Source organism: Harpegnathos saltator, unplaced genomic scaffold, assembly GCF_003227715.2.
Source record: "Harpegnathos saltator strain DR-91 unplaced genomic scaffold, Hsal_v8.6 scaffold283, whole genome shotgun sequence".
In the NCBI taxonomy this organism is placed as follows: domain Eukaryota; kingdom Metazoa; phylum Arthropoda; class Insecta; order Hymenoptera; family Formicidae; genus Harpegnathos; species Harpegnathos saltator.
In genome coordinates this window covers 507723-531861 of record NW_020230076.1, presented here as the reverse complement: position 1 = coordinate 531861, position 24139 = coordinate 507723, and the positions used below count along the sequence as shown (strand labels likewise).

Here is a 24139-nt window from a genome sequence, read left to right as displayed (position 1 = left end):
CACGATGGGATTTCAGTTCCATTTGCCGTGGAGGAGCGCTCCGGCACGATAACGGTCGTGGAGGAGATCGAGCGCTTCGACCGATCTATATACGACTTCGAGGCGGTCGTCAGCGACGAGAGGGAGCTCGCGCTCATCACGAATGTGTCGATCCACGTGGTGGACCCCAACGACGACCGCGGCATTTTCACCAAGTAAGCGACACTTTCCCCACGTTAATGACTCCAGCGACACTTTCAGCCGCGAGTAGCGACTCGGTGAACGGGAACCGAGCGAAACGCGCGCGCGAAACGCACGCTCTTCCGCATTTCCTCTTCGTTTGCGTCGATTGCGATCTCGGCGGATCTTCGTTGATTCATCCGTTCGATTCATCCGTCGCACAGTGGGCCAGAAGCCCACTGTGGTTGGCCAAAATTCAATTTCTTGAACTTACATATGAAATCAAACTTATGTGATATTATATATTCATGTACACTTTCCTACAGTAAATGCTGAAATACTGTTTCTTTAATTGGTATTGCTTGTGGAAGGACGTGAATGTAAAAGACTGTGTTTGCAAATTTAAACGTTCTATGACTTTCATACACCTTTTGCTATGTCTAATCTTATGCCTAATCTTATTCTATCAGATGTTATAGCAGTACATTTATATCTTTAAATCGAACAAATAAAGTTATTTTTATCAATACATGAAGTTCTTCATGTTACATTGACTTTGTTTCGTCTGATAAAACTAATAGTTTCGAATCTTATAGTACACTTCAAGTGCTATAGTTCAATTTCAAATGAAACCTTCTCTGAGCTTCCACTTTGAAGTCCACTCTGAAATGAATATGATATGTCAAATTGGACGTACAATAAGGATGTACACTATAACTTGAATATGCGCCTTTTTGCGCCTTTTGCCAGAGAGAAATCATCTTTGATACCATAAGTTGCACTTACTTGAATACATGATAAGATAGAAAGTCGTAAAAACTGTCGAGAATTCGGGATTTTGTCAAATTTGTTTCCAAACTGATAAGAATAGTGTTTCGAAGTTGCCGATTTTGAATTCATTCATCGCAGCCTGCAAAAGGCTGCGCATATTCAAGTTATAGTATACATCCCTACGATTTGATAATGCAATTTGACGTATCATATGATTGATTTCAGAGTGGAAGCTCAGAGAAGGTTTCATTTGAAATTGAACTATACTCGAAGTGTACTGTAAGATTCGAAACTGTTAGTTTTATCAGACGAAACAAAGTCAATGTACCATGAAGAACTTCATGTATTGATAAAAATAACTTTATTTGTTCAATTTGAAAATATAAACGCACTGCTGTAACATCTGATGAGATAAGATTCGTAGCAAAGGGTGTACGAAAGTTATAGAACGTTTAAATTTGCAAACATAGTTTTTTACATTCACGTCCACAATTGGTATTGCTTCCACAAGCAATACCAATTAACATAAAGAAACAATATTTCAGCTTATATTTAGTGTAGGAAAGTGTATATGTATAAATATATAACATCACATATGTTTGATTTCATGTAAGTTGAAGAAATTGAATTTTGGCCAACCACAGTGGACTTCTGGTCAGGTCAGGATTGGGCCTTGTGATCGTCGCTTGTCGCGCCATTGCGCGCTACCCGCGTTTGCTTCTTTCTTCAACGTCCCCTCGATGTAATCCGAGGCGACGACGAGATCGATACGCCAGATTTGCCGGCTGATTTCGCCGGGACGCCGGGAGTCGAAAAGTCGAAGGGTGCCATTTGCTTATTCAAAAGTCGACGACCGTTGATTGCAGGGGAACGACCACCGCTTCTCTGGTCTTCCACGTGAAGGAGAACGTTCCCGGCGCATTGATCGGCCAAGTGCTTCCGCACAATCGCACAGCCGCGGCGGCGACTATGTCTGGCACTCGATTCCTTATCGTCAATCAGCAGGATGTGCCCGATGTCGCTATTATGGAGGACGGTTCTCTCTATGCTCCGGAGGGCCTGGATCGCGAGACGAGGCAGAATTACAGCATCACCGTGATTGCCGAGAGCTCGCGAGGCGTCGGCGTGTTCCAGGTGAATTACCGGCCTCCCGATTCATTTACTTTCTCTTCTCTCCTCTTCTCTTCTTCTCCTCGCTAATCGCCCGCCATCTCCGTGCGATTATCTTCGCGCGAGGCCTCGGAAATTCCACAGCTCGCGATTCCTCGATTTCGAGCGCTCCTCCGCACGATATAAAAATTGTATTGCTACCGAGACACAGGTCTCCCAAAAGAAAAAAAAAGAAAAAAAAAGAAAAAGAAAAAATCACGGTAACAAACATTCGTTCGCGTCGGTACGCGCAGGTACGAATCGTCGTCGACGACGAGAACGATCACGCGCCGGAGTTCACGCTGTCCGCTTACGACGGCCGGATCATGGAGAACAGCCCCGCCGGGACGGAAGTCACCCTGTCAAGTCCGATTGTAGCGAGCGACAAGGACGAGGGTGCGAATCAAAATTTCATCTTTGCTTTGCGCGGTGAGGGCAACGGTTTGTTCCGGATCGACCCGATAACAGGCCGCGTGTACTTTGTGGCCACCGACGACAACATCCTGGACCGTGAGTCAAGAGCCAACTACGAATTCCAAGTTACCGCCACCGACACTGGTACGTAGCTGGTTTTCCGCTAAGAACTTTTCACTCCGCAAATGTCGCGGCTTACCCGCGCGAGACTCTTTCTTTTTTTTTCGTTTTTTTTCGTGAAAAAATTCAGACTCGCGAGCGCTCGTATCTGTCTGTCACAGGCGGCTTGACGTCGGAGAGCACGTTGAGGATCACAGTGTTGGATGTGAACGACAACGCGCCCAAGTTCATACGAATGGTCGTGCTGCCGGACCAGGGTGTGCGGGTGTCGCAGGAGCCGGATGTCAAGGACGAGGCGACGGAAGACGGGAGCGTCGAGACCGGCGGCGGGCGCCGCTCGCCGTTGCTGTTGGTGCCGGAGAACACGACGATCGGCGCGCCGATAATTCGTCTGCTGGCGGACGACAAGGACGAGGGTGCGAACGCGGCGATAACGTACAGTCTCGGCAACGAGACGACTTCCGGCAGCGGCGTGCGATCGCGGCGTTACGACGCGAGCAGCCGCCGTTACTTCCACCTCGACCCGCGCACGGCCGAGATATCGGTCGCTCGCAGCCTGCCGCCGGAGAAGGACGTCCGGCTGTTCGTCCTGGCGAAGGACCCTGGCGGCTTGTCCGATAACATTACCGTCAGGATTCACGTGACGGATGTCAATGACCACGCGCCGGTCTTCGACAAGTCCTGGTACACCTTCGACGTGGCAGAGGGAGTCTACAACGACTGGACGATCGGCGCGGTTCGCGCGCTCGACGCCGACTACGGCGCGAACGCCGAGCTCACCTACGAACTCATCACCAGCCACGAGGACTCGGGTCTCGTCGGGCTGAACAACGCGTCGCGGTCGTTCAACGTGGACCCGTACGAGGGTGTGATACAAGTGAGCGGGACGCTCGATCGCGAGAGGATCACAACTCACCGTCTGCTCGTGGTAGCTCGCGATCACGGCTCGCCCAGCCTCAGCTCCTCCGTCGAGATCGAGATCAACGTGTTGGACGTGAACGACAACGCGCCGATGTTCCACGGTTACGACGAGCTGGAAGAAGGCGCCACTCGTTTGCCGGTCTACCGGGTCTCCGTGCTGGAGAACAGCCCGATCGGCACGCAGGTGGCCAAGGTGTACGCGAACGACAGCGACTTTGCCGGTAACGGCAACGGACTGATCTTGTTTGACCTGAGCTACCAGGATCGTGCGGAGAAGCAGTACTTTGCGGTGGACAGCAAGGAAGGCGTCATCACAACCATCGCCAAGCTCGATTACGAGACCAAGAGGAGTCACCGTCTGATCGTCACCGCGAGCGACCTCGGTTCACCGGTTAGTCTCACCTCCTCGGCGGTGGTTCTCGTGACGGTGTTGAATGTTGACGACGACGACGACGACGACGACGACGACGACGGGAACGGTGGCCGCCAGGACGCTGACAACGAGGTGCACAAGATGCCGACCTTCCAGCATAGGTATTACGAGGTGGAGGTCGACGAGAATACCACTGTGCCGCTGTTGGTCGCACAGCTCGACCTCGCTGAGGATTATCACGGCGATCACATCAGGTACAGCGTCGTGGCAGACGGTTCCGACAGCAGGGATCATTTCTCCGTCGACCCCAAGAACGGATCCCTCTATCTCACGACGGAGATCGACCGGGAGACTCGGGAGCGTTACGAGGCGAAGGTCAGGGTCGACCGGGTGAAGATCGGCCGTGGCATGCCGGTGATGATCTATCCGGTGACCGGCGACAGATTAAACGGCCTGGCGCCTAACGAAGCCAGGGTGATCGTGAGGGTGAAGGACGTGAACGACAATGCGCCCAGATTCAAGTTCAAAGGCAGGCCCATCCTCGCGGCCATACCCACTAGCGCTCATTACGGTTACGAGGTCGTCAAAGTGGAGGTACGTGTGCGTGTAAGCGCGAGCGCGCTCAAAGCGAGCTCGGTTTTAATCCATTTTGGTTTTTACTCCTTGCGCGCTCTGTGCTCTCGTCTTTTCGCGTGGCCCCGCTCGGACCCTCTTCGCTCTTGATTTCGAGCTTGATTTAATTTGCCGAGAGTACTCGCCGCTCGGCTGATCTTTTTTTCACCGCACGTGCAGCTTTCCGTTCGCCGCGCTGTAACGGCAATGTATTAATTGCACGAGCGATGCGTCGCGCTTGCGAAGCGGAAATTCCATACGATCACCAGATGGACCGGGAGAACCCCAGCAGTGCGGCGAAAGGGTCGAGTGTAGTCGCGAACGAAACGAAACTTTGCGAGCTTTGCGCCGTCGGAAGTGCGATTCAGTATCTCACCGTGCGACGACTTTGGCGACTCGCAGGCCGAGGATCCGGACGAAGGGGTAAACGGCGAGATACGCTACCAGATTCTTGGCCGGGAGGATGCGCCGCGTTTCGCCATCGACCCGCTCAGCGGCCAAGTGAGATCCGTGGCGAGTTTCGGACGCGACGCCGGACGCGTCTTCGGTTTCGACGTCAAGGCCACCGACAGGCAGGGCGCCGAGAACGGACGCAGCAGCATCGCCAACGTCTTCGTAAGTTGCGAGTCCGCTGTGTTCCACCCCCCTCCCCTCCATCTCTCTCTCATACCTCGGTGTATCTTAATTGCTCGCTGTTCAGAGATAGCGCTCCGTCTAATTTTCCCGTCGGGGAAATGGCTGTTCCAAAAGACGGAAGCTCTACCTCGCTCTCTCTCTCTCTCTCTCTCTTTCTCTCTCTGTCTCTCTCTCTCTCTCTCTCTCTCTCCCCCTGTTACTTCCCTCCCCCGCATCTCCCGCCCACGTCTCATTCGACAGCGATCCGACAGCGGAAGTCTGTTCCGCTCCATATGGTACACATCTCGCCCTTGAATTCGCAGGTGTACGTGTTGGACGATCAGAAACAAGTTGTCATGGTGATGGGACGGAAGCCTATCGAGATCGAGCCGGAGCTCGACAACATCACCGTGTAAGTTTCGCCTCGCGTCGACGCGCCGTCGCGATCTACCCGCGACGACCTATACGCGACGTATTTACGAGTTGTTTTTCAGCACACTGCAAAACGTCACCGGCTTGGACGTGAGAGTGCGCAAGCTGGAGCCGCATATCGAGAAGAACCTGATCGACGCGGCCTCGTAAGTGATTCCGCCGAGCGGCGTCGCGGCGCCGGCCGGCCGACCCTCGCGCGTTCCGCTCCGACCGAGTTCAGGCTCAAGGCATTGTTTTCTCTTTCCTTTTTCAGCACCGATGTTTATCTCTACGCGATCGACCCTCATCTGAACGTCATGGTGGACATGGACACGTTGCACAGGTGATGAGTCGTGTTAACATCGAGAATCTCTTATCGATTAATCGGAAGCTGATCCTTCCTTAGCAAGAGTTTCATCACTGGCAATTTGCTTTAATTAGCGCGATGTTGCTCACGAGACGCCTCATTTCCGGGCTATCGCTGCCTCGAGCGTTTTGTCAAGGAGAGATTATTCTAGCTAAAGTCGATTCGCTATCCACACAAACTTTCGTAATTATATTACCGAGTTACTGTAAAAAAAGATGTTCTAACAACACACACACATACATATACGCTGGACCTCTCAGCGTTTTCAACAGCAAAAAGATGGACATAAAGCGCGAGCTGGACGAGTATCGCGTGCTGGAGATCGCCGGCAGCGCTCCGCGTAGGGGCAATCAACGTTACCTGCTGTCAACCCTCGAGGTGGGCGTCGTGGTGCTCGGCTGCGTCGTGTTCGTCGGCGCCCTCGTGACCGCCCTGTGCGTCGCCTGCGTCCGCCGCAACAAACGGTACGCGGAATACGGTTTTGCTCGCTCGCCACCTCGCCTAACGTCGGCTCAACGCTCGTCCATGTTGCCGTACTAACTCCCTGGATGAATCTCAGGAAAGGGCCTCTCTCTCTCTCTCTCTCTCTCTCTCTCTCTTTCTCTTCCTCTCGCTCTCGGTCTCTTTTCTTCTCTGTCTCTCTCTGTCTCTCTCTCTCTCTCTCTGTCTCTCTCTGTCTCTCTCTGTCTCTCTCTCTCTCTCTCTCTCTCTCTCTCTCTCTCTCTCTCTCTCTCTCTCTCTCTCTCTCTCTCTCTCTCTCTCTCTCTCTCTTCCCCTATCTCACGCGATCTCCTTCATTCTGAAACAAAAAAAGACGAAATATTAATTCATTAACGCTCATTAACACATCGCTACGTTGGTTCCCGGTGGCGTCGTCTAATCTTTCGCGGGAAGAAGTAACGGGAAGCACACACACCGCGAATAACGCGAAAAAGTCGAGGGGAAAAATCGAGTCGCTTCGCTTGGCTTCCCCGCGGCGTCGTTCTCTCGGAACGTTAATCTCGCATCATCGTGGCGAACCGCGCGTGCTTTGAACGGCAGTGTCGAATTCCATACGTTAGTCGTAGACGACGGGAGAAGGCGATGTTCTCGACCGTCGGCCCGGTAGGATTTGCATTGACGGACCCCGCCGGCACCCTGCAAAAACCGCCGCTCTTTCCCACCTTCGTCGACGGCCTTCACTACGACCCCGAGCCCTTCTGCTCCGAAATGCCCAGGCGGCAAAGCGTATGCGAGCACGGCAGAACATGCGGCAGCAGCTGCGTCCGTTTTCACACGTAAGTCCGATCCCGTCTTGGTCGACGATTATTATCAGGGTGATGCGATACCGCGCTGAGAGGAAGTTGGCGCGGTTTCGGTGACGTTACGTCTCCCGTGGCTTGGCCGGAAAAAAGCCGTTATCGATTTCTGCGCTTGCTATCGGGGAATAGTTGAGTGTCTCGCAACATCGACGCCATCGCCACGGGCTATTTTCAGGGTGGGCGGGGGTGGCAAACACGCGGTGAGGTCGACGGGTACGTTGAAAGGCCTCGAGGCATCTGCGACATCCTTGCATTCCAGCGGTCAGGATTCTGGCATCGTGGCGCGCGCGTCCTGCCATTGCAGTCACTCGTCCAGTCCTTCCAGCGGCGAGAGCAGCAAGTGAGTAACTCCGCAGGTACAAGTTCCCGTCGCTCAAACTGCGCTTTGCCCAGCGAGAGCGATATACGCGCGTATATACCGCGCAAGTACAGAATCGCGGTGTCTCGGTTTGAACTCGGCAGGTGCTACTCTCGGAAGCAGTTTAGAGCGCTCGAATTCGTCGCGCAAACGAAAATGCAGAGTTGTTCTCAGAGCGATTGAGCGACTGAGAACTCTCGCTCCTCTAGCCTCAGCTTCAGGCGGTCTAACGGTCTAACCTTCGCGGTTGATTTCAAACGGACTTTGCTTTAATAGAATTTGAATTCCGTATCTCTCTCTCTCTCTCATTTCTCCACTCCCGCTGTGTGATTCGCTCGAATCTTTCTTTTCCTTCTTCGGATTTTAGTGGCTACGAGGATTCGCTGAAATCTCTTCAGCGTCGCGAGAGGGCCAATGAGGTCTCGCGAGGGGTCCACGACACCTCGAGCGTGGTCGGGAGACGGGCGAATCTGGCTGCGAAGCGACGCCAACGATTCCACTCGTTCTCGAACGGCGAAACGGTTTATACCCACGAGATGACGTTACAGCGGGAGCAGCATTGCTGCGGCGGTACCGAGAAGAGGCGGAAAGCGGAGCACCGTCGCGCGCATTCCGAAGCGGAGAACAATATCACCGAGACGGTGATACACGAGCATCCGGGAACGGAAATCTCGTTAGCCAGCTCCCTGCCGAACACGTCGACTCTTCATGGTAGGTCGATGTCGCTGATGACGGTAGAGGAACGTTGCTGACGGGGATTGAAACCGGTATAATTTCGGCGCGCTGAATTTTCCAATTCTGTATACTTTGGATCATCGCTCGCGGCTCGATTTATAATTCTTTCTCGTCGCGCATTCTCCCTTCTCTGCCCTCTCCCAAAGGAGCATTTCAAAAATAAGATTTTCGTCCAAAGCGAAAATTCGGACGAGGAGATCTCCGCATTAACGGAGTTCTTTGTCTTTGCGGTGAACATTTGGAACTCGAGGTTCGTTGAGCTTGCAAAAAATCTTCGGTTTCAATCTCTGGTCGTCGTTGAGAAGGGATGAAATCGAGTGTGTCGCAAGTTGTCGATATCTTTTGTGTCTTTTGATCGCATTCTTTTTTCTTCGACATATTCGTTAAAATTTTTTTAATAACAGATTAGTGATATTTCGAAAACTTTGAATCGCGTTGTACTTGAGCGATTAACAGTGCAACACTTGCAACGCTCATTATTAGTTGCGAAAGAGCAGCCTTTGCACATACAAGGTATTTCAAAAAACGTGGGCTAGCTATATACGGTTATATTCTCCTCATTAAAACAAACAGAAATATAGAAACAATGAAATTAATTTTTTTTCATTTTCACTCGACATCAACCTTTTAACTAAACATTTTAGGTACTATGGATGTGTGAACTCTTTTGTTTGTCTTGATGAGTAGAATATAAATAGCTCACCTTTTTTTTGAAACGCCCTGCGTACCGAGAAGAAAGATTCGTTATTCCGAAAATTGACAGAAAAGATCTGAAATTTTCAATAGATACTTTTCATCCCCTAAAAAGACGTACGCTTCCTGAAACGACGAATAGACGACGTGATTGAAATCACGAGTAGCACGCTTCTGCGAAGACTCGGATCTTTCCCGAATTTTTCGGATTCGCCTTTCTTGCGCAGCTTGATTCCATCCCTAACGGCGTATAATTGACGAAATTGAACGGGTAACCGAGTTGCAGGTACATCAAGAACTAGCCACATGCTCTACTGATGGTACCGATCTGTAGAAGGAGGAGAATCTCCGGCCGAGAGGGACGCCGAGGTGTCGACCACGTATTTTCCCATTCGTTAACTTAAACCTCCCTTTGCAAAGTCGCGCGTAACAATTACTCTCCTACGTCGTGTCATCCCCCTGCCAAAGTGTTCGCGCACGTCGTCGAATCGCAGAATCATTCATTTCTGTAAATACACGACACTGCTCTTCAACACATTCGATCTTCCTTCCTGAATCAATCGGGATAGATTAGATAACAGCGCCGGTAACTATCGTTAAGATTATTTATCGCGCAAATATTGAAACGTGAGATGTAAATGTTTATGTATGATATTTGATATGCCGTATAATCCGCGTGTTGTAGATTGTGTACAGATATATATATATATATATATATATGTTTTTTGTTTATACGTTTAGTCAGAGATTTTTCCAGCGGGTTATAATCCCGATTGTAATCCTTAGCGGCCTTATTTAATCTTTTCATGTAACATGTGTGGACGTTTGTAGAATGTAATAAAGTGTAACATAGTGTATTTTATGTCCCGCACTGGCGAGTTCCTCGCCGATTAACGTCTTGTAAATCGTTGATAAGGGGAATAGAGGTAATAAAGGATATGTAAATTTTTCCACGACGCATGGGAATTTTCGCAGAGATTGCTTTCTGATTATGGCTACGCGCTTACGCGCAAGTCTGATCCCTCGAGTGATTTCTCATAAATAAAACTGCGAATTACAACCGCTCGAGAGAAAGAGCTTCGGAAAATTGAAGAAAAAAGGAACGATCGCGGCTTAATTAAAGCGCGTTCTTCGCGTAGTTGCGGTTTTCAATCCATTAAAGTTGACCGCTATATGCACTCGCAAGGCGCACTCGTGTGTCAGACCGAAAGTGACCTTCGGGGACACGTCGATGTCGTCGACAAGCCGCAATTCCTCGGAGAGTGCTCCGACATCCGAGGAATCTCTCTACCGCGATTAAATCAGCGTGGGTGTTTTAATTACGATAAATCGAATTCGCGCCGGCACATTATTAATCTCTCTCTCTCTCTCTCTCTCTCTCTTTAAAGGGAGATAGCGGAGCAATTAGGAGAGGAGGAACAGCGGTGTAAATTATTGATAATACTCCGCGCCAGCCGGAGCGCAGACTCGCTTCTGATTGCCTTTTTATTACGATCGACTGCAGATGATGAACGATTGTCTGGCCGTTCGCGTTTTTAAAGCGACGCAACGCAAAAACGACCGCTTTGTCTTGCACCGCGAGAAGAACGATACTGTCTATACGAAGGATCTTTCTTGCGACGACGCTTTCTTCAGCAATCAAAATATTGTTAGCTTTTTCACGCGCATCGGCGATTCGCGCGGTGAATCGAAGTAATAATCAGTCATTCCTTCGGATTGAACCTCACTGCACGCGCGAGGAACCACTTGCGATCATACGAAGAAAAAATATGAAAAAAACACAAAACTGCACAATTCACATTTCGAGCGAAGGAGACGAGGAGCAACGAAGGTCCTTTCTCTTGCCAAGCGCATACTCGACTTACTCGACGCTCGCGTCGCATTGGATGTTTATCTAGTCTGCGTGCTACCGCGAAGAAGGGCGCACCGATAGCCAGAGCGGATCCGATCGCGGGACCAGCCAGGGTGAATTGGGGTGCTTAATACGTTCAGTAAATAAGTTTCAAGCGCTCGATCGAGCCCGGCCGAATCGAATTACGCCATCGATTATGGGATCAGGCCGGCGCTCGGCTTAAAAGGTTCGCCGATTAACGTAGACGGCCGCGACTACTTCGACCTCGACCTCGGCTGAAGGGATATCTCGAGGACGTTATCGATAGCGTTATCGAGTCTCATGCGCGGACACGGAAATCGTGGATAACCGTGGGAAAAGCGAGCAAAGGGCAGCGCGAAGAGACGTGTCCTTGCCGCCGGCGTGGGATTAAGTATCAAATATTTCACTCAAGTATTCGAGTAAGTCTCTCGCGGAAGCCTCGTTGATGAAAACCGCCGCGATTTCGCAGTCAACCGACGGGTTGCAAGGTCGCGTCCTTCGATTCTCTGCCCTCTCGCGAGCCACTTGTCCGGAGCGTATCGACGCTTCTCTGCTTTTCTTTCATTTAGCCGCGGCTTTATAAGGAGGACCTGTTATCTACCTTTGCGTGCGACAGCATTCAAAGAAGCCGGCCGAAATTCGATCCGGAGAATGGATGTCCCGCGCGTCTCGATGTCGAATCGCACATTTCGTCAGGAATTCATCATTGCGTATCGATATAGCGGGCTCCCTATCAAGATTCATCGCGATAGAATCTCATCGTATACATCGTATACATGAAGGATATTGAAGGATTTTGGGATGGGAATCATCGGGAAGAGGATTTCGGCCGGGACGCCGAAAAGGAGGTACCGTTTTTAGGTGGAACGCAAAACACGACCGAAGATGAAACGAAAGGCGCGCGCGGGAGCGAGCCGGAAAAGACGAGCCCGCGCACAATTTTGTCCGGCCGCCGCGTTGCGCCGCGCCGCGCCGCGCCGCGCCGCGGCCGGTGTGACGAGATTCATCACTCGGCCGTGCCGGCGCGAGAAGCACGTTTCCGTGCGGGCACGTCCGCAGCATTAATATCGCCCTTCGCTCTAGCACGCTACATCATAAATACGGCGCACTTAGGTGGAAACGCGCTCCCGTAATAGTCCGCTCTCTCCCGGATGGAAACTCCGATGGACTCGCTGCGACTCTTAAGTATCGATCCACGCGGGAGAGAAAATGAAGGACTCGTTTCTCGTGCTTTGGGCGCCAAGGCGAGCTAATTCGCATATTCAATCGTATGCATTAGGGCCGCTATTAGATGCACGTTGAAGCAGCATGGCGCAACGGCCAGCAGCAGCAGCAGCAGCAGCAGCAGCAGCAGTAGCAGCGCAGCAGCCACCCTACCCGAAACTCGATCACTCGTTACACACGGCGTTCAGCTCTAATATCGCTCGCGAAGGTCACAGGTCGCGTGTCACACCGGCTGACGACGACCTTGCCCTTAACCTACACGTTAGCTGATTAAAGGACCATCGTGTTTCGGCCCCTCCGAGAGGAACATCCCGACGAGTGTCGTCTGGAATCGATGGGCAATCCCCGCCGACGGGAACGTGTGGCAGAGCGGCTGGGAGGAGGAGGAGGAGGAGGGGAGGAAGTACAGGGACGGCCGGTCAAGAATGTCGGTGCGAGTTTAAAATTGCCCGGAATTCTTTGGACGGGTAGTTTCGCCACGGGCGATTAATCCGTGAATTCCCGCAGTTCCGGAAGTCCGCCCCGCCGCCGGCAGGGTGATAGGTAGTATAAAGTCGCGAGACGAGCGAAGACGGTACGAGGGTGGGAAAAATTGCGCACGGGACTTTTGGGACGGGGTCGAGGTGGAGGAAGGGGTGGAGGACGAGGAGAGACGGGTAAAAGAGCGAGAGAGAACGCGGGGCGGGGTAAAGAAGAGAGTGGAGCGAACGATTTTCAAAGTGCAATTTCTCACTGATGGCGAAGGAGATGCGTGGAACGAGCGCTGCGTTCCTCGACGACGGCGAAGCAAAAAAAAAACACAAAGTAAAAAAGAAAGGGGAAAAAAGAAAGAAGAGAACTCGCGCTCCTCTTCTGCAGGGGAGGAGCGCGAGTTACCTATATGCAGTTTATACTAACGAAGGGAGCGTCCTTGTCTCATTGTGCCGAGAGAAGAGATCGTCGTCGGCGAGATCGCCGGCGAGATCTGAACATTCTCTTTCGAGATTCTCGCCGGGATAATAGCGATGGAGATGAAAGTAGATTGGGGGCGAGAGGAAGAGGCGGGAGTGAAAGAGCGAGAGCGAGAGCGAGAGCGAGAGAGGGGGAGGCGGGAGGAAGCGAGCGAGAAAGAGAGGCTGAGGAAGAAGGGGTGCATAGAGGGAGAGATACCGATAACTCGCCCTCTCTGCGCCGTTGCGTCCAAGTATTCGGAAAAATACCGCAGAGTTTCTTACTTGGCTCAAGCGTTCGTAACAGAAAGCATCGCGCGCGCGCGCGCGCGCGTTGCCGCTCGACGCCGACATCGCTCGCAGCCGAGCAACGACGTCCCGAAAGGATGCAAATCGGGTTACCGGTCGGCCGGAGATAACCGCCGCGCGGTTTAGCCGTAATAATTGCGATCCGGTAATCCCGATTGCCGCGGATCGTCCTGGCCCCTCAGTTTCTCGCTCCGCCGCGACAATCCGGCGATAAATTCAAACGACGCAGTCGGGTCCCTCCCCCCGACTTTCCGTTTGGCGTGACGGAGAATTATCGTTCTCCAAAGAGACCCGAGGATTCGCGCTCGCGCAGCCCTGCTCGCTTCGTTTCCTCGTCAAAACCGAAAACGCTCGAGACCGGATCTTAACCACCGCGAACGACGTAATTTTCTATCGCGCCACTTCCGGGATCGCTTTCTCGCCGGGCTGTTACGTTTGTGCGGCGTCCGCAATCTAGTCGAATTTTTGAATTGTCGAAATATCCGAATGTAAACGTCGGAACGGCTCAAACTTCGAGATTGGACCTCGAGTTTCTTTCGGATTCTTGTTCAACTTCTTTCCGACCACAGTTGAGCAATTCTAATGGATCGAATCGCGAAGTTTGCTTAGTGGCGCATCGGTGCCGTAAAATTTCCGCGAGAACAAGAAATACTGGAAGCGCAAGATATTCCCCGTCTCGCGATATCGGAGAGGACGGCCATGGAGAGCAACCGCGTTCGTTCCAATTTAGATGTTCCAAAGATGTTGGCGCGAGACGATTCATTCGTTTCGCAAAACTGGCGGACGTTGCGGTAGGTCGATGACCGGGCCTTATATCGGCCCGCTCGACAAAGTCGAACTTGGCCACGATGACGACGAGGACGACGACGACGACGACGACGACGACGACGTCCCGGGATTTATGATCCGCTCCGAAGTTTTCGCGTCGAGCTTCACCCCGCGCGCCTTCATTGTTTCGATCGTCTCCGTTCCACCGCAACTTCGCAATCTTGCTCCTCGCGGAGCAAGATGCACGAAAGGTAATCCTCGGTCGCGAGGAAGAACGCAGATATGGGAATATAACAGGAACGGGATATAAGGCGGCTATTTCGGCGAGAGAGTTACGAAGCGAGCGATACGAAGCGAGGGAGAATGGCAGTCGGCTATGTTGATGGCGCATTGTGCGATCGTAGACATCGGTATCTTACCTCCCCTCGCACTTCATTCTCCCTCCCTCCCCGTCCCGCTGTTATGCTTATATTAGGAATATGATGGAACGGATAAGGGAAGTATACGATACTTATTTCGGCGATAAATCTCAAAGGCCGAGACGCGGGAAAGTCGGATTGCTCGTTGCAATTCCTGCGAGGTCCCCCTTCGCAGAGTCGCTCCTCGGCTGTCGTGCTTGAAGTTCTGAAAACAAAAAACCGACACTTTTTCTCATTGATTACTCGGCGGGTCGAGGACTACGGTCTAACGATAACCGACGAGTGGGTAAACAGAAATTAGTCAAGAGACAGACGTCGACGTATAATTGGCTTTTAATGGTAATCGGCCTCGTTAGCTGAGAAATTCGCACCCTACTGATAAGGAGAGGCCAAATGCATAAGTAAATAATGGCAGAGGATGAACCGAGTATGATGAGACTACTCGGGTAGATGAAGAGGAGCGGGAGGAGGCAGGTTACGAGGGACTAATCGAGATTCTAATTGAGTTGCCGGGATGTGATCGTGTTATCGCCGATAATTCTGCGCGCCGCCGTTAAACGAGGAGAGGATCGTTCTTTTTTCTTTCTTTGCGAATTTCGGCCGGCGAAATTCGCTTAACCACTGGTTGCGCGGGAGAAAGAGTAACGGCGGCCTGACTAGTTGTAAGATCAGAAAAGGGAATTTCGTTCGGACGATTCGTTTCGCCGAACGCCCTCGGCAGTACGATTCAATTAGCCGCTTTAGCTGTCGCTCGCAGTAACGTCGCTTCTAGAAACCGGAAATTTGAGCAATTCGTTGGAGTCATGCGATCCTACGTAATCAGCGAAAGACGACGACGACGACGACGACGACGACGATGACGACGACGATGACGACGACGACGACGACGACGATGACGACGACGACGACGACGACGACGACGACGACGACGACGACGGTGGGCGTCGCTCTACAAAAAACTTAAACGAAATCAAGCGAGCGGACGAGATACAGAGACACAAAGACGAACGACGTTGTGTCTCGCAGAGAACGGATAGGAAGATAGAAAGAGATAGAATTGTAGGAAGAAGAGAAAGAGAGAAATAGAGAGAGAGTGGGAGAGAGTAAGAGAGAGAGAGAGAAAGAGAGAGAGAGAGAGAGAGAGAGAGAGAGAGAGAGAGAGAGAGAGAGAGAGAGAGAGAGAGAGAGAGAGAGAGAGAGAGAGAGAGAGTGGGAGAGAGTAAGAGAGAGAGAGAGAAAGAGAGAGAGAGAGAAAGAGAGAGAGAGAGTGGGAGAGAGTGAGAGAGAGAGTGGGAGAGAGTGAGAGAGAGAGTGAGAGAGAGAAAGAGAGAGAGAGAGAGAGAGAGAGAGAGAGAGAGAGAGAGAGAGAGAGAGAGAGAGAGAGAGAGAGAGAGAGAGAAAGTGAACGAGCAGAATAGAGCAAGATATATTTCGCGTTCCTGGAGAATCCCGACGGAATGCTAAACAAATTCGCGAAGTAATTTCTCTCATAACACGATCGTACAAAATACAAATAAATATCGTTAGGGCGTTAAAGTTGGCAGTTACGAAATATTCGATAAAAATAGACGATACGTGTAGCGATCCGCAACACAGCAAGCTTCGACTCGCAGAATCGTTAGATTACCAGAATGTTCTATAATGACTGCTCGCTTATCGATTATCTCAAGAAATTGGGATCTGTCGCTGTGATAGTCTTAGGTTAGCCCGGAAACGAATTTGTGAGGTTATAAAATACTGGTAAGATTACGAAACTACAAGAGGTTATGAAAGGTGAATTACCACTGTGTCAAATGTGTCTTGCCGATTGAAATACATACGCGGATAATTTATACGAAAAGAAAAAGTTACGAGAGACTCACGTGAATATAAAAACAAGCACACAAACATTCCTCTCGAAAGCGTCGCGCTGGCCGAAGGACAAATGACCGAGCGAACAATTGCATACGTATGTGGATGAGCAGCGCGTCTGTAGGTGTTATTTCGAGAGATCGAACAGATTGAGAAGTGTCGCGCGTGATTCTCGATTGTTGGAATCGTTCAGCGCGCACGTCAGTTGCACAGAGTTATTTCGCGTGTGCGGTCTCTGTGTCGTGTATGTGTCTATGATTAGTGTGTCATGCATCATCTTGAGCGGTGCAGCGATTTAAAATCTTAAAGAGGTAATCGCAGCTTTCCGTTTCGGTTAGTTTAACAGAGAAATACATATACGGTGTGACAAAAACCGTTGTATTCTCGACACAGTGGCGTCTATCGTTTAGGAATCGTTTTAGGAAATGTGCGTTGTGTTTCAGATTTTGCAAAATTAGCAGAGCGATCGCATCGAGCAGGCAGCGATAGTTCCTGCGAAGGAGAATGTATGAAAGAATCCGGAGCGGAACGAGCAGAGTCGATTCTCAGGTAAGGTTAGGTTAGGCTAGGTTAGGTTAGGTTTATGGGCTTTGCGCGCACATTTGTGGAAAAATAGTAATGTATAGATAAAAAATATATGTGGACGCGCGCATTGTATTATGATAATATTCATCGATACTTTAAGGATTAAATCGGCCAAGTAAAAGTTCGAGCTTACATCGGTGATCGGTGGCCGCGTTTTTAAAGCGATATTTCGCCGCGCACACGGTGGACATTTCCTTCGATATTCTCTCGGCAAAACCTCAAAAAGAGGGAGGGAAACATTTTTTCCCATAGCCGTGAATCCATCTCAAAACAGAGGAAAAAATGTGAATAAGCAGCGTCGTTTGTTCGTTACGTTTATTTCAATACGCGTAATTGTAGCGAAGGCTCGAAGTAAATAGCGGTTACGAGTTTGTCATCTCTAGACGTCGACTGAATTTTTATAATACTCATTCAGATGGAAACGAAAGTATCTCCGAGAGTTGTGTAAACATCGGGCGATTCGATCCCTACGAACAATTACGAAGTGTATTCTGTGTGTAATTAATAATATATCTTTATACGTAATTTCATTTTGGTTCATTGCACATTTGCATTTGTCACGTAATTCTTTGATGTGACATTTCGGTCTAACGTAAGAGTAACTCGGCGTTTCTAGGTCAAATGCCGTAATTTTATATTTATTTTGTCTGTACTTGATATCAGTGAAAAAAGATGTCCACTTTTGCCGTCGTCAAAACTATCGCGATTCGTTCGAAGTGTCAGACACATTCTCTCGCGCTCTTATGGAAACATTTCCATTAGATATTTTATTCTGTGTCGTTTGATCTAAAGTACCATTTTTTCACGATTTTAGTTGAAGATAATTCAAAATGAATTAAGATTTAAACAAATTAACAATTAGAGGGAAATGAGGGTCATAATGATAAGAATGTCGTACTTCTTGATAAGTCCAAAGTGCAGTTATTTGTATAAACTTTCAATCTGAAGGCGTAGTTGGTTGTTCGGATACCAAAGATTACAAATTTATAAAATATATAAAATACTATTGTCATAAAAAAGAAAAAATTGCAACTACGTGTGAAAAACTTGTCAAGGGGAGATTGAATAAAAATGGATTACGAAATTATGGATGTAAGGTAGCGAGAGATGAATATGGAACATCCTGTATATATCCAGCTTTTATCGAACTCTTCTCATCCCCTTTGTTCTGAAAATTTCATCGATACTGTGTCATGGTAATATTCTGCTGATAAAATAAGAATATCGCAAAAATTTCTTTATCAAGAATAATAAGAGAGTAAGAGAATAAGAAAAAAAAAACAAAATATCTGAAAATTGTTTTTTTCTATGAGTAAATAAAAGCACTGGTTGCATTTTTCAAATAAGCGTTTTGCGAAGGATATAATTCGGAGACGTTTGCCGTAACAGTTATCTCGTCCAGGAAGAGAAAGGGAAACTTCTCGTCATTCGACGACAGACATTCGACGTGAGAAATTCAGTCGACGAAATTCCGCGGCGAGATAAGAAACACCTGCGGCCAAAAATATTTCAACACCGATGATGCGAGTTGCGAGATTCTTTCAAAATTACGTATCTTCGCTGTCTCGTATCTTTCGCGTATGCTCCATTTACGACGGTTACCCCGAAACTAACCAGATCCTTATTAGTCACGGTTCACATTTATCGACAACAGATATCAATATTTAAGATAACCTTATTAATAATTTTACAAAAATAAATGGTTATGTAAGCTTGACAAATAGGTTGTGGAGGAAGGATTTTTCATTATCATCGTGGAGAAAATTTAAACAGGTATCTTTGAAACTATTTGAGTTATTAGAAAAGTTTCGCCGTAAAACTTTGCATCCCACGCAACAATAAATAAGACCGTCCAGAAGCGTCTATTTTCGCGCATGTATGCGCGTGTCTATTGCTATATGCTCGCATCAATTGACGAAAACAAAGTACGCGTCGAAACGTCAAGTATCAGATATACGGCCCAATCGTTGAAGCATTTAGAATATCTCGATTAAAAAGTATCGATTCGAGTAAGGAGCGTTACTGCGGGAATACCCGGGCGTGTTCAGCCAGGAGGGATAATATCGTTATACTCATGGCATGTTGTACTCATCAGAATGACGTAAATAAAATTCATATGAACACGCGCCATGAAACGCGCGTCCCATCCGAGTTACAGGCACTTTTAGTTTTGGCGCTGACCTCACGTCAGCCTGCCGACAAGACATGTTTGTTGACAGCATCAAAATTGTGCAAATGTAATGCGCGAGCTTCCCCGCGTTACGGCCACTTTCAGCTTTGGTTCTGACACATCAGGAAATTTTGAGCGCGCCGGACTTTCCACGGAACCGTCCGGCTTCGCGACGCATTGATGCGCGCGCGAAGAATCCACATTCTGAACATCGCTTATAAAAAACACGAAAAAGAGAACTATCCTCGCTTTCGCACTCGCTATCGATTCGTCAGATTCGAATAGTCCAAATTAGTTGCAAATTTTCATGTGGACTCTACAAAATGCTCGGTCTAGCTCGCCATCAGAAGCCGTAAGTTGCTCCTTAGTCAGTTGATCGCTTCATTTATCCGTAACTTGACATTCGCAATGATAGCCTGAAAGACACAGCGCGTTGCTTTCAAGTCGAGACGCGCGGCGAGTCTCTTGCCTCCTGCAAAGATGTAAACAACGCACTGTTTTCCCCGATGACTCTCCGGAGACTCAACGAGAGCGCCGAACCCCGCTGGTTCAGCGCGATCGTCCCTCGAGAGTCTCGAGTGTCGTCGGCTGAAACACCAAACAATCGCGTTATCGAAATTTTGGCGAGGAGAGGATGTAAGATCGCCCTCCCCCCCCCATCTTCGCCCACCCCCGAAACACAGCGCGCCTTTCCGGGCGATCATTACGGGCTTACACCCCGTAGTGTAACTCGCCGAGGCCCGCTCCTATGCGGAAGAGATCTCGCGCGTCGCGCGGCCGTCATCGCGCGCGGCGCTCTTTCCATTTCCTCCCCGTTTTATTCCGTAGCGTAGCCTACTACTACTCTACGGGTAGCGCGCGCGCGAGCACGTCGCATGCGGGTGCATGTGCCGTTGCTGGATGTAACGCTTGCGCAGTCGTCGAGCATCGCCAGACAGCTCGCCGCGACGGGTGCATCTCGCGGCAGTTCGCGATCGTCTTCTAAGGCAGACTCATTAGTCGCTCCAGCATCCGGCCGCGACACACATCTTTTCATACACGTTGCTTCTCTCTCCCTCTCTCCCTCCCTCTCTCTCTCTCTCTCTCTCTCTCTCCCCGTCACATCTCGCTCACGCAACGATCCGTTCCCCTGTCTCCCCATTTCCCAGCCCCTCTCCCCCGACGAATCGTTCGATCCGCTTTCACCCTTTCGATCCTGCCCCTCGATCCCCCTTTGATATCTTCCTGGACGCGCGTCTTCAATTCCGGAGGATGGTGTCGACTTGACCGTCGGTACCACCGGCACACGTGCGAGTTGTTCTCGGCTGGGCCCACGCGTGTTCCTCAGCTTCCGGTTGCGTATGCACCGCGTGATCCCCGCGAGATCAATGTCGGCTTCGATGGTAGCTCGTTGCTCTTGTCATCCGGCGTTCTTCCGGTAGCCGGTGGTCGCGCCGGAAGTCGCGGCGTCCCACCGGCGAAACGCAGTCCTTGACGATCGAGCAACCGATCTCGAGATCTCCCGCACAGGAAGCCTGCCACCAGCAAATTCCATCAGTCGCGCGGCAAGTGCGTAACTCTCGAATACCCGGTGGAAGTCGACGAGATCTCAGCGAAGCGTCTTCCGGCGATCCGGGCGCGCATGGGAAGGTCGCGTAGGCGCGGGGTCGACGACCACGATACACCAGCAGCAGCAGCAGCAGCAGCAGCAGCAGCAGCAGCAGCAGCAGCAGCAGCAAGCAGCGGCGGCGGCAGCAGCGGCAGCAGCAGCGGCAGCGGCGGCGGCGGCGGCGGTAGCGGCGGAGGCGGCACAGCGGTGGTAGCGGCGGAGGCGGCACAGCGGCGGTAGAGACGGCAGCGAGGAAAAAGAGGAGGAGGAGGAACAGCACGACGGAGGAGGCGACGACGGCACGCTGTTACGTTAGCGTTTCGGCTAATGGTCGAAACGTCGATCCGTCACTTCACCACGCTCAATTTACCGATGCTGCAGCCACCGTCTCCCCTCTTGGAGATGGCGTCCCTGCGTTTACCGGACTCGGACGAGTTCGACGTTGACACGCGTCGCAGGAGCAACAACGGCAACGTGCCGGCTACGACGACCGTCGCCGCGAGTGCGCCGCCGCCCGGTACCGGTACCCTGCTGCAGATGAAGAGCGATTTCGGCGACTACCTCCACAACATCATCACAGAGGCGATCTCGACGAGCCCGCGCGGCGCGATGGAGGACGGCCAGGTTCACGGGCTGTTCAACGCCAGCAAGACGACGAATCTGACGGCGATCGAGCAGGCGCCCGACCGGCTCTACCGGCACAGCATGGCCATGTCGGCGGTCTACTGCGTGGCCTACGTGATCGTATTCGTGGTCGGTCTGATCGGCAACAGCTTCGTCATCGCCGTGGTGTACCGGTCACCCCGTATGCGGACCGTCACGAACTTCTTCATCGTCAATCTCGCGGTCGCCGACGTGCTCGTCATCGTTTTCTGCCTGCCGGCCACGTTGATGAGCAACATCTTCGTCCGTGAGTACCGATGCTGATTTCCATCGAGCGTTTCGTCTCCAGCGGCTCTCCTCGCGCGCCTCGCCGATTGCTTCCGCGCCAATAATTTCGCGCCGGTTAGTCGACAGAAGTTTATTTAGGACGATGAGGAGAAATCACCCGCGCGCGCGCGCGCGCGCGTGTCTCTCTTCCGGGTGTTCCCCGGATTTGGCCCTTCGGGCTTGCCGGTGTTTTCAGAGCCGCGTTCTCCGTCGTGAATATCTCCTCATTGTCCAATCAGTTGGATTTGATTGGCTGCTCGCGGTAGTTCGCGAATCATTTTCCGCGCGAGAAACTTTCTCCTGGGACGTAACGGAAATATTTATTAGCCGCTGCCGCTGCCGCCGCCGCCACTCGGTCAGTTCGAGTGGCGCCCTATTCGAAAAAGGGAAGATTCTCTCAAGGGCGACCGCGAACGGCCATGGGGACGCGTGCATTCCGTGTGTGCAGGCTGATTCGCGCGCGGTACGTTGCGGGGTTTCCTGCCATTGTAACCCCCTTTCCAGGTCGAGCGACAGGGGGCTGCTGCTGGGCCAGAGGGGAAGGTGGTGCATTCCCTTCGTATTACCGAATCGATCCCTTTGCGTCTCCCCCCGTCGCTATTCGCACCCGGAGCGGCGCTCGGTCGCGCTCTATCCAATTCTCAGCGGAGTCGACAGCCGGTTCGCGAGCGCGATTAACCCTTAAAATTCCTGACCCACTCTGTGAAGCGTAACGATGCATTTCTTTTCTTCTTCTTCTTCTTCTTCTTCTTCTTCTTCTTCTTCTTTTCCTTTTGATCGGTGCTGTTGGCGTATAATCACGCGTACCACGGTAGCCGACCGCATCGGGAGCAAGCGCAGTATCGATTATACGAGTACAATTAACATAATTAACATAATTAACAATGTTTGATTAACATAATCAATTATATTAATTATGATAATTATTTAACTTCACGTGAAATTATCACGGAGTATTATGCAGCCTCTCCGACGATTTCGGTGGGATCCAAGTTTGAAGAAACAACACGCGCGTGTATATTTCGCGTCGGGGCTTCAGGAGGGGATTGATCAACCCTTTCGGCTGGCGACGACGGCCGGCGAATTAGGGGAGGGGAAGAGCCACGGTGGGAGCTGTACAGGCGAATCGCATGCAAATTTAGACATTACGTCGAACGTTATCGGCAATGACGATAATTCATCGGACTCACGTCCGACCCGCGAGGCGGCAAGGCAAACAGCCGGCATACTTGCGACACCGATCGCAATTTGCGCAAACAAACGGCATATTTGCATTTCCACGGGCGGAATCACGCGGTTGGCACGGCGCTCGCGCCGAAGAAAAAACACGCGCTTTGGCTCTCTTTAGAAAATCAGCGGCTCGTAACTCGGCTCCGCGATAAGAGTCCGCGAAACGCAGCCGCGTAGCGTATGTTACCGGCTCGCTTACGAGAGCATCCAATTAACCCGCGAATAATCGCGCTGCGAGCGGCGCGCTGCGCTCACGTGAAAACTCGCTCGCTGCCTCGAGCGTCTCGTCGACGCGGTACGGTTAATTTTTCGTAAGGATGCGATGGATATTAGGCGATGACCTTCTCTTTTCTCGCGACGCGACAATCGCAGTTTGTGAAATCGGTAACGACGCTCTCGTGACCATTTAAATTCACGTCTCACGAAGCTCTGCGCGGCACGCGCGCATTCATGCGCGGGTCTTCAAATCCGCTCCGGACGGTCTATAACGAAGCTCCGGCTCGTGTGACGGATTCTTCTCATTTCAATCCCAAACTAGCGGCGGATAGAATTCTCTCTTTGAAATTTTACGCGACGTGCCGTAATGCCGGGAACGTTTGAGGATTTACAGATGTGCACGCACGTACGTGTACACATGCGCGCGGCACAAGTGTAATTTGGATTCCTCCAGTGTTTTCCGACGGATAACACTAATTCAACCCTGAATCCCCCCCCCCCCTCCACCCGTATAGATTACATAGTCCGAATTGCTGCTTTTTAGCGGGTTCATAGCGATCGAGCGGGAATCTAGCGCGTTAATTAACGGCACGTTATTGAGTCGCGATCGCGCTAATCCCGCTAATAATTCCATGTGGTCCCGCGTACGACCCATATGCTTCGTGAGTTTCGTAATTTCGCGATGGATCGGGACAAGTAGCTACCGCTATACACGCAGGATCGTGCTTGTATCTTTGCGAGGAAAATCCGCGGTGGATTGTTACACGGAAACGTAAAGATCCTACATTGGTCGCATGCACGATTCGCGACGACCGCGGCGTTGTATCGTATCGTCCTTTTTCTACTAGAAATACGCTTGACCATTATCTCTCCTCCTTCTCTTGACCCGTTAATTCTTCTCGCTATTTCTTCGACCTTGTGCTTCGAAATTCGCCGCAAGTTCATCTCTAGCGGTATCGATTACCGCGTCTTGCGACTTCAAGTGGCTTCGCGTTCTCTTTTACCTTTAGTGCGTAGTTAAAGCCAGAAATATTCAACCCGTACGTTT

At 50.8% G+C, this 24139-nt stretch overlaps 2 protein-coding genes across 9 annotated transcripts in view; both read left to right on the top strand.

Annotated features, from left to right (window-relative positions):
• The window catches only part of Cad89D (cadherin 89D), a 31396-nt gene extending 21446 nt beyond the window's left edge, over window positions 1–9950 (top strand). For 2 of the 8 annotated variants that reach the window (XM_025299531.1, XM_025299532.1), the window contains exons 10-22: window positions 17–194; window positions 1797–2064; window positions 2334–2637; window positions 2775–4501; window positions 4922–5134; window positions 5458–5546; window positions 5629–5712; window positions 5820–5888; window positions 6173–6376; window positions 6974–7189; window positions 7389–7553; window positions 7939–8282; window positions 9296–9950. In XM_025299531.1, coding sequence (XP_025155316.1) covers window positions 17–194; window positions 1797–2064; window positions 2334–2637; window positions 2775–4501; window positions 4922–5134; window positions 5458–5546; window positions 5629–5712; window positions 5820–5888; window positions 6173–6376; window positions 6974–7189; window positions 7389–7553; window positions 7939–8282; window positions 9296–9333 — 3899 coding nt within the window. In that variant the 3' untranslated portion in view covers window positions 9334–9950. Of the gene's footprint in view, window positions 1–16; window positions 195–1796; window positions 2065–2333; window positions 2638–2774; window positions 4502–4921; window positions 5135–5457; window positions 5547–5628; window positions 5713–5819; window positions 5889–6172; window positions 6377–6973; window positions 7190–7388; window positions 7570–7938; window positions 8283–9285 lie in introns of those variants that run through there. The other 6 variants (XM_025299533.1, XM_025299534.1, XM_011151220.3 and 3 more) reach the window with 6 other exon arrangements.
• A 10984-nt stretch (window positions 9951–20934) lies between these two features.
• The window catches only part of SIFR (SIFamide receptor), a 56681-nt gene continuing 53476 nt past the window's right edge, over window positions 20935–24139 (top strand). The window contains exon 1 of the mRNA XM_011151179.2: window positions 20935–21625. Within this exon, the coding sequence (XP_011149481.1) occupies window positions 21043–21625 (583 nt within the window). The 5' untranslated portion in view covers window positions 20935–21042. The remainder of the gene's footprint in view (window positions 21626–24139) is intronic.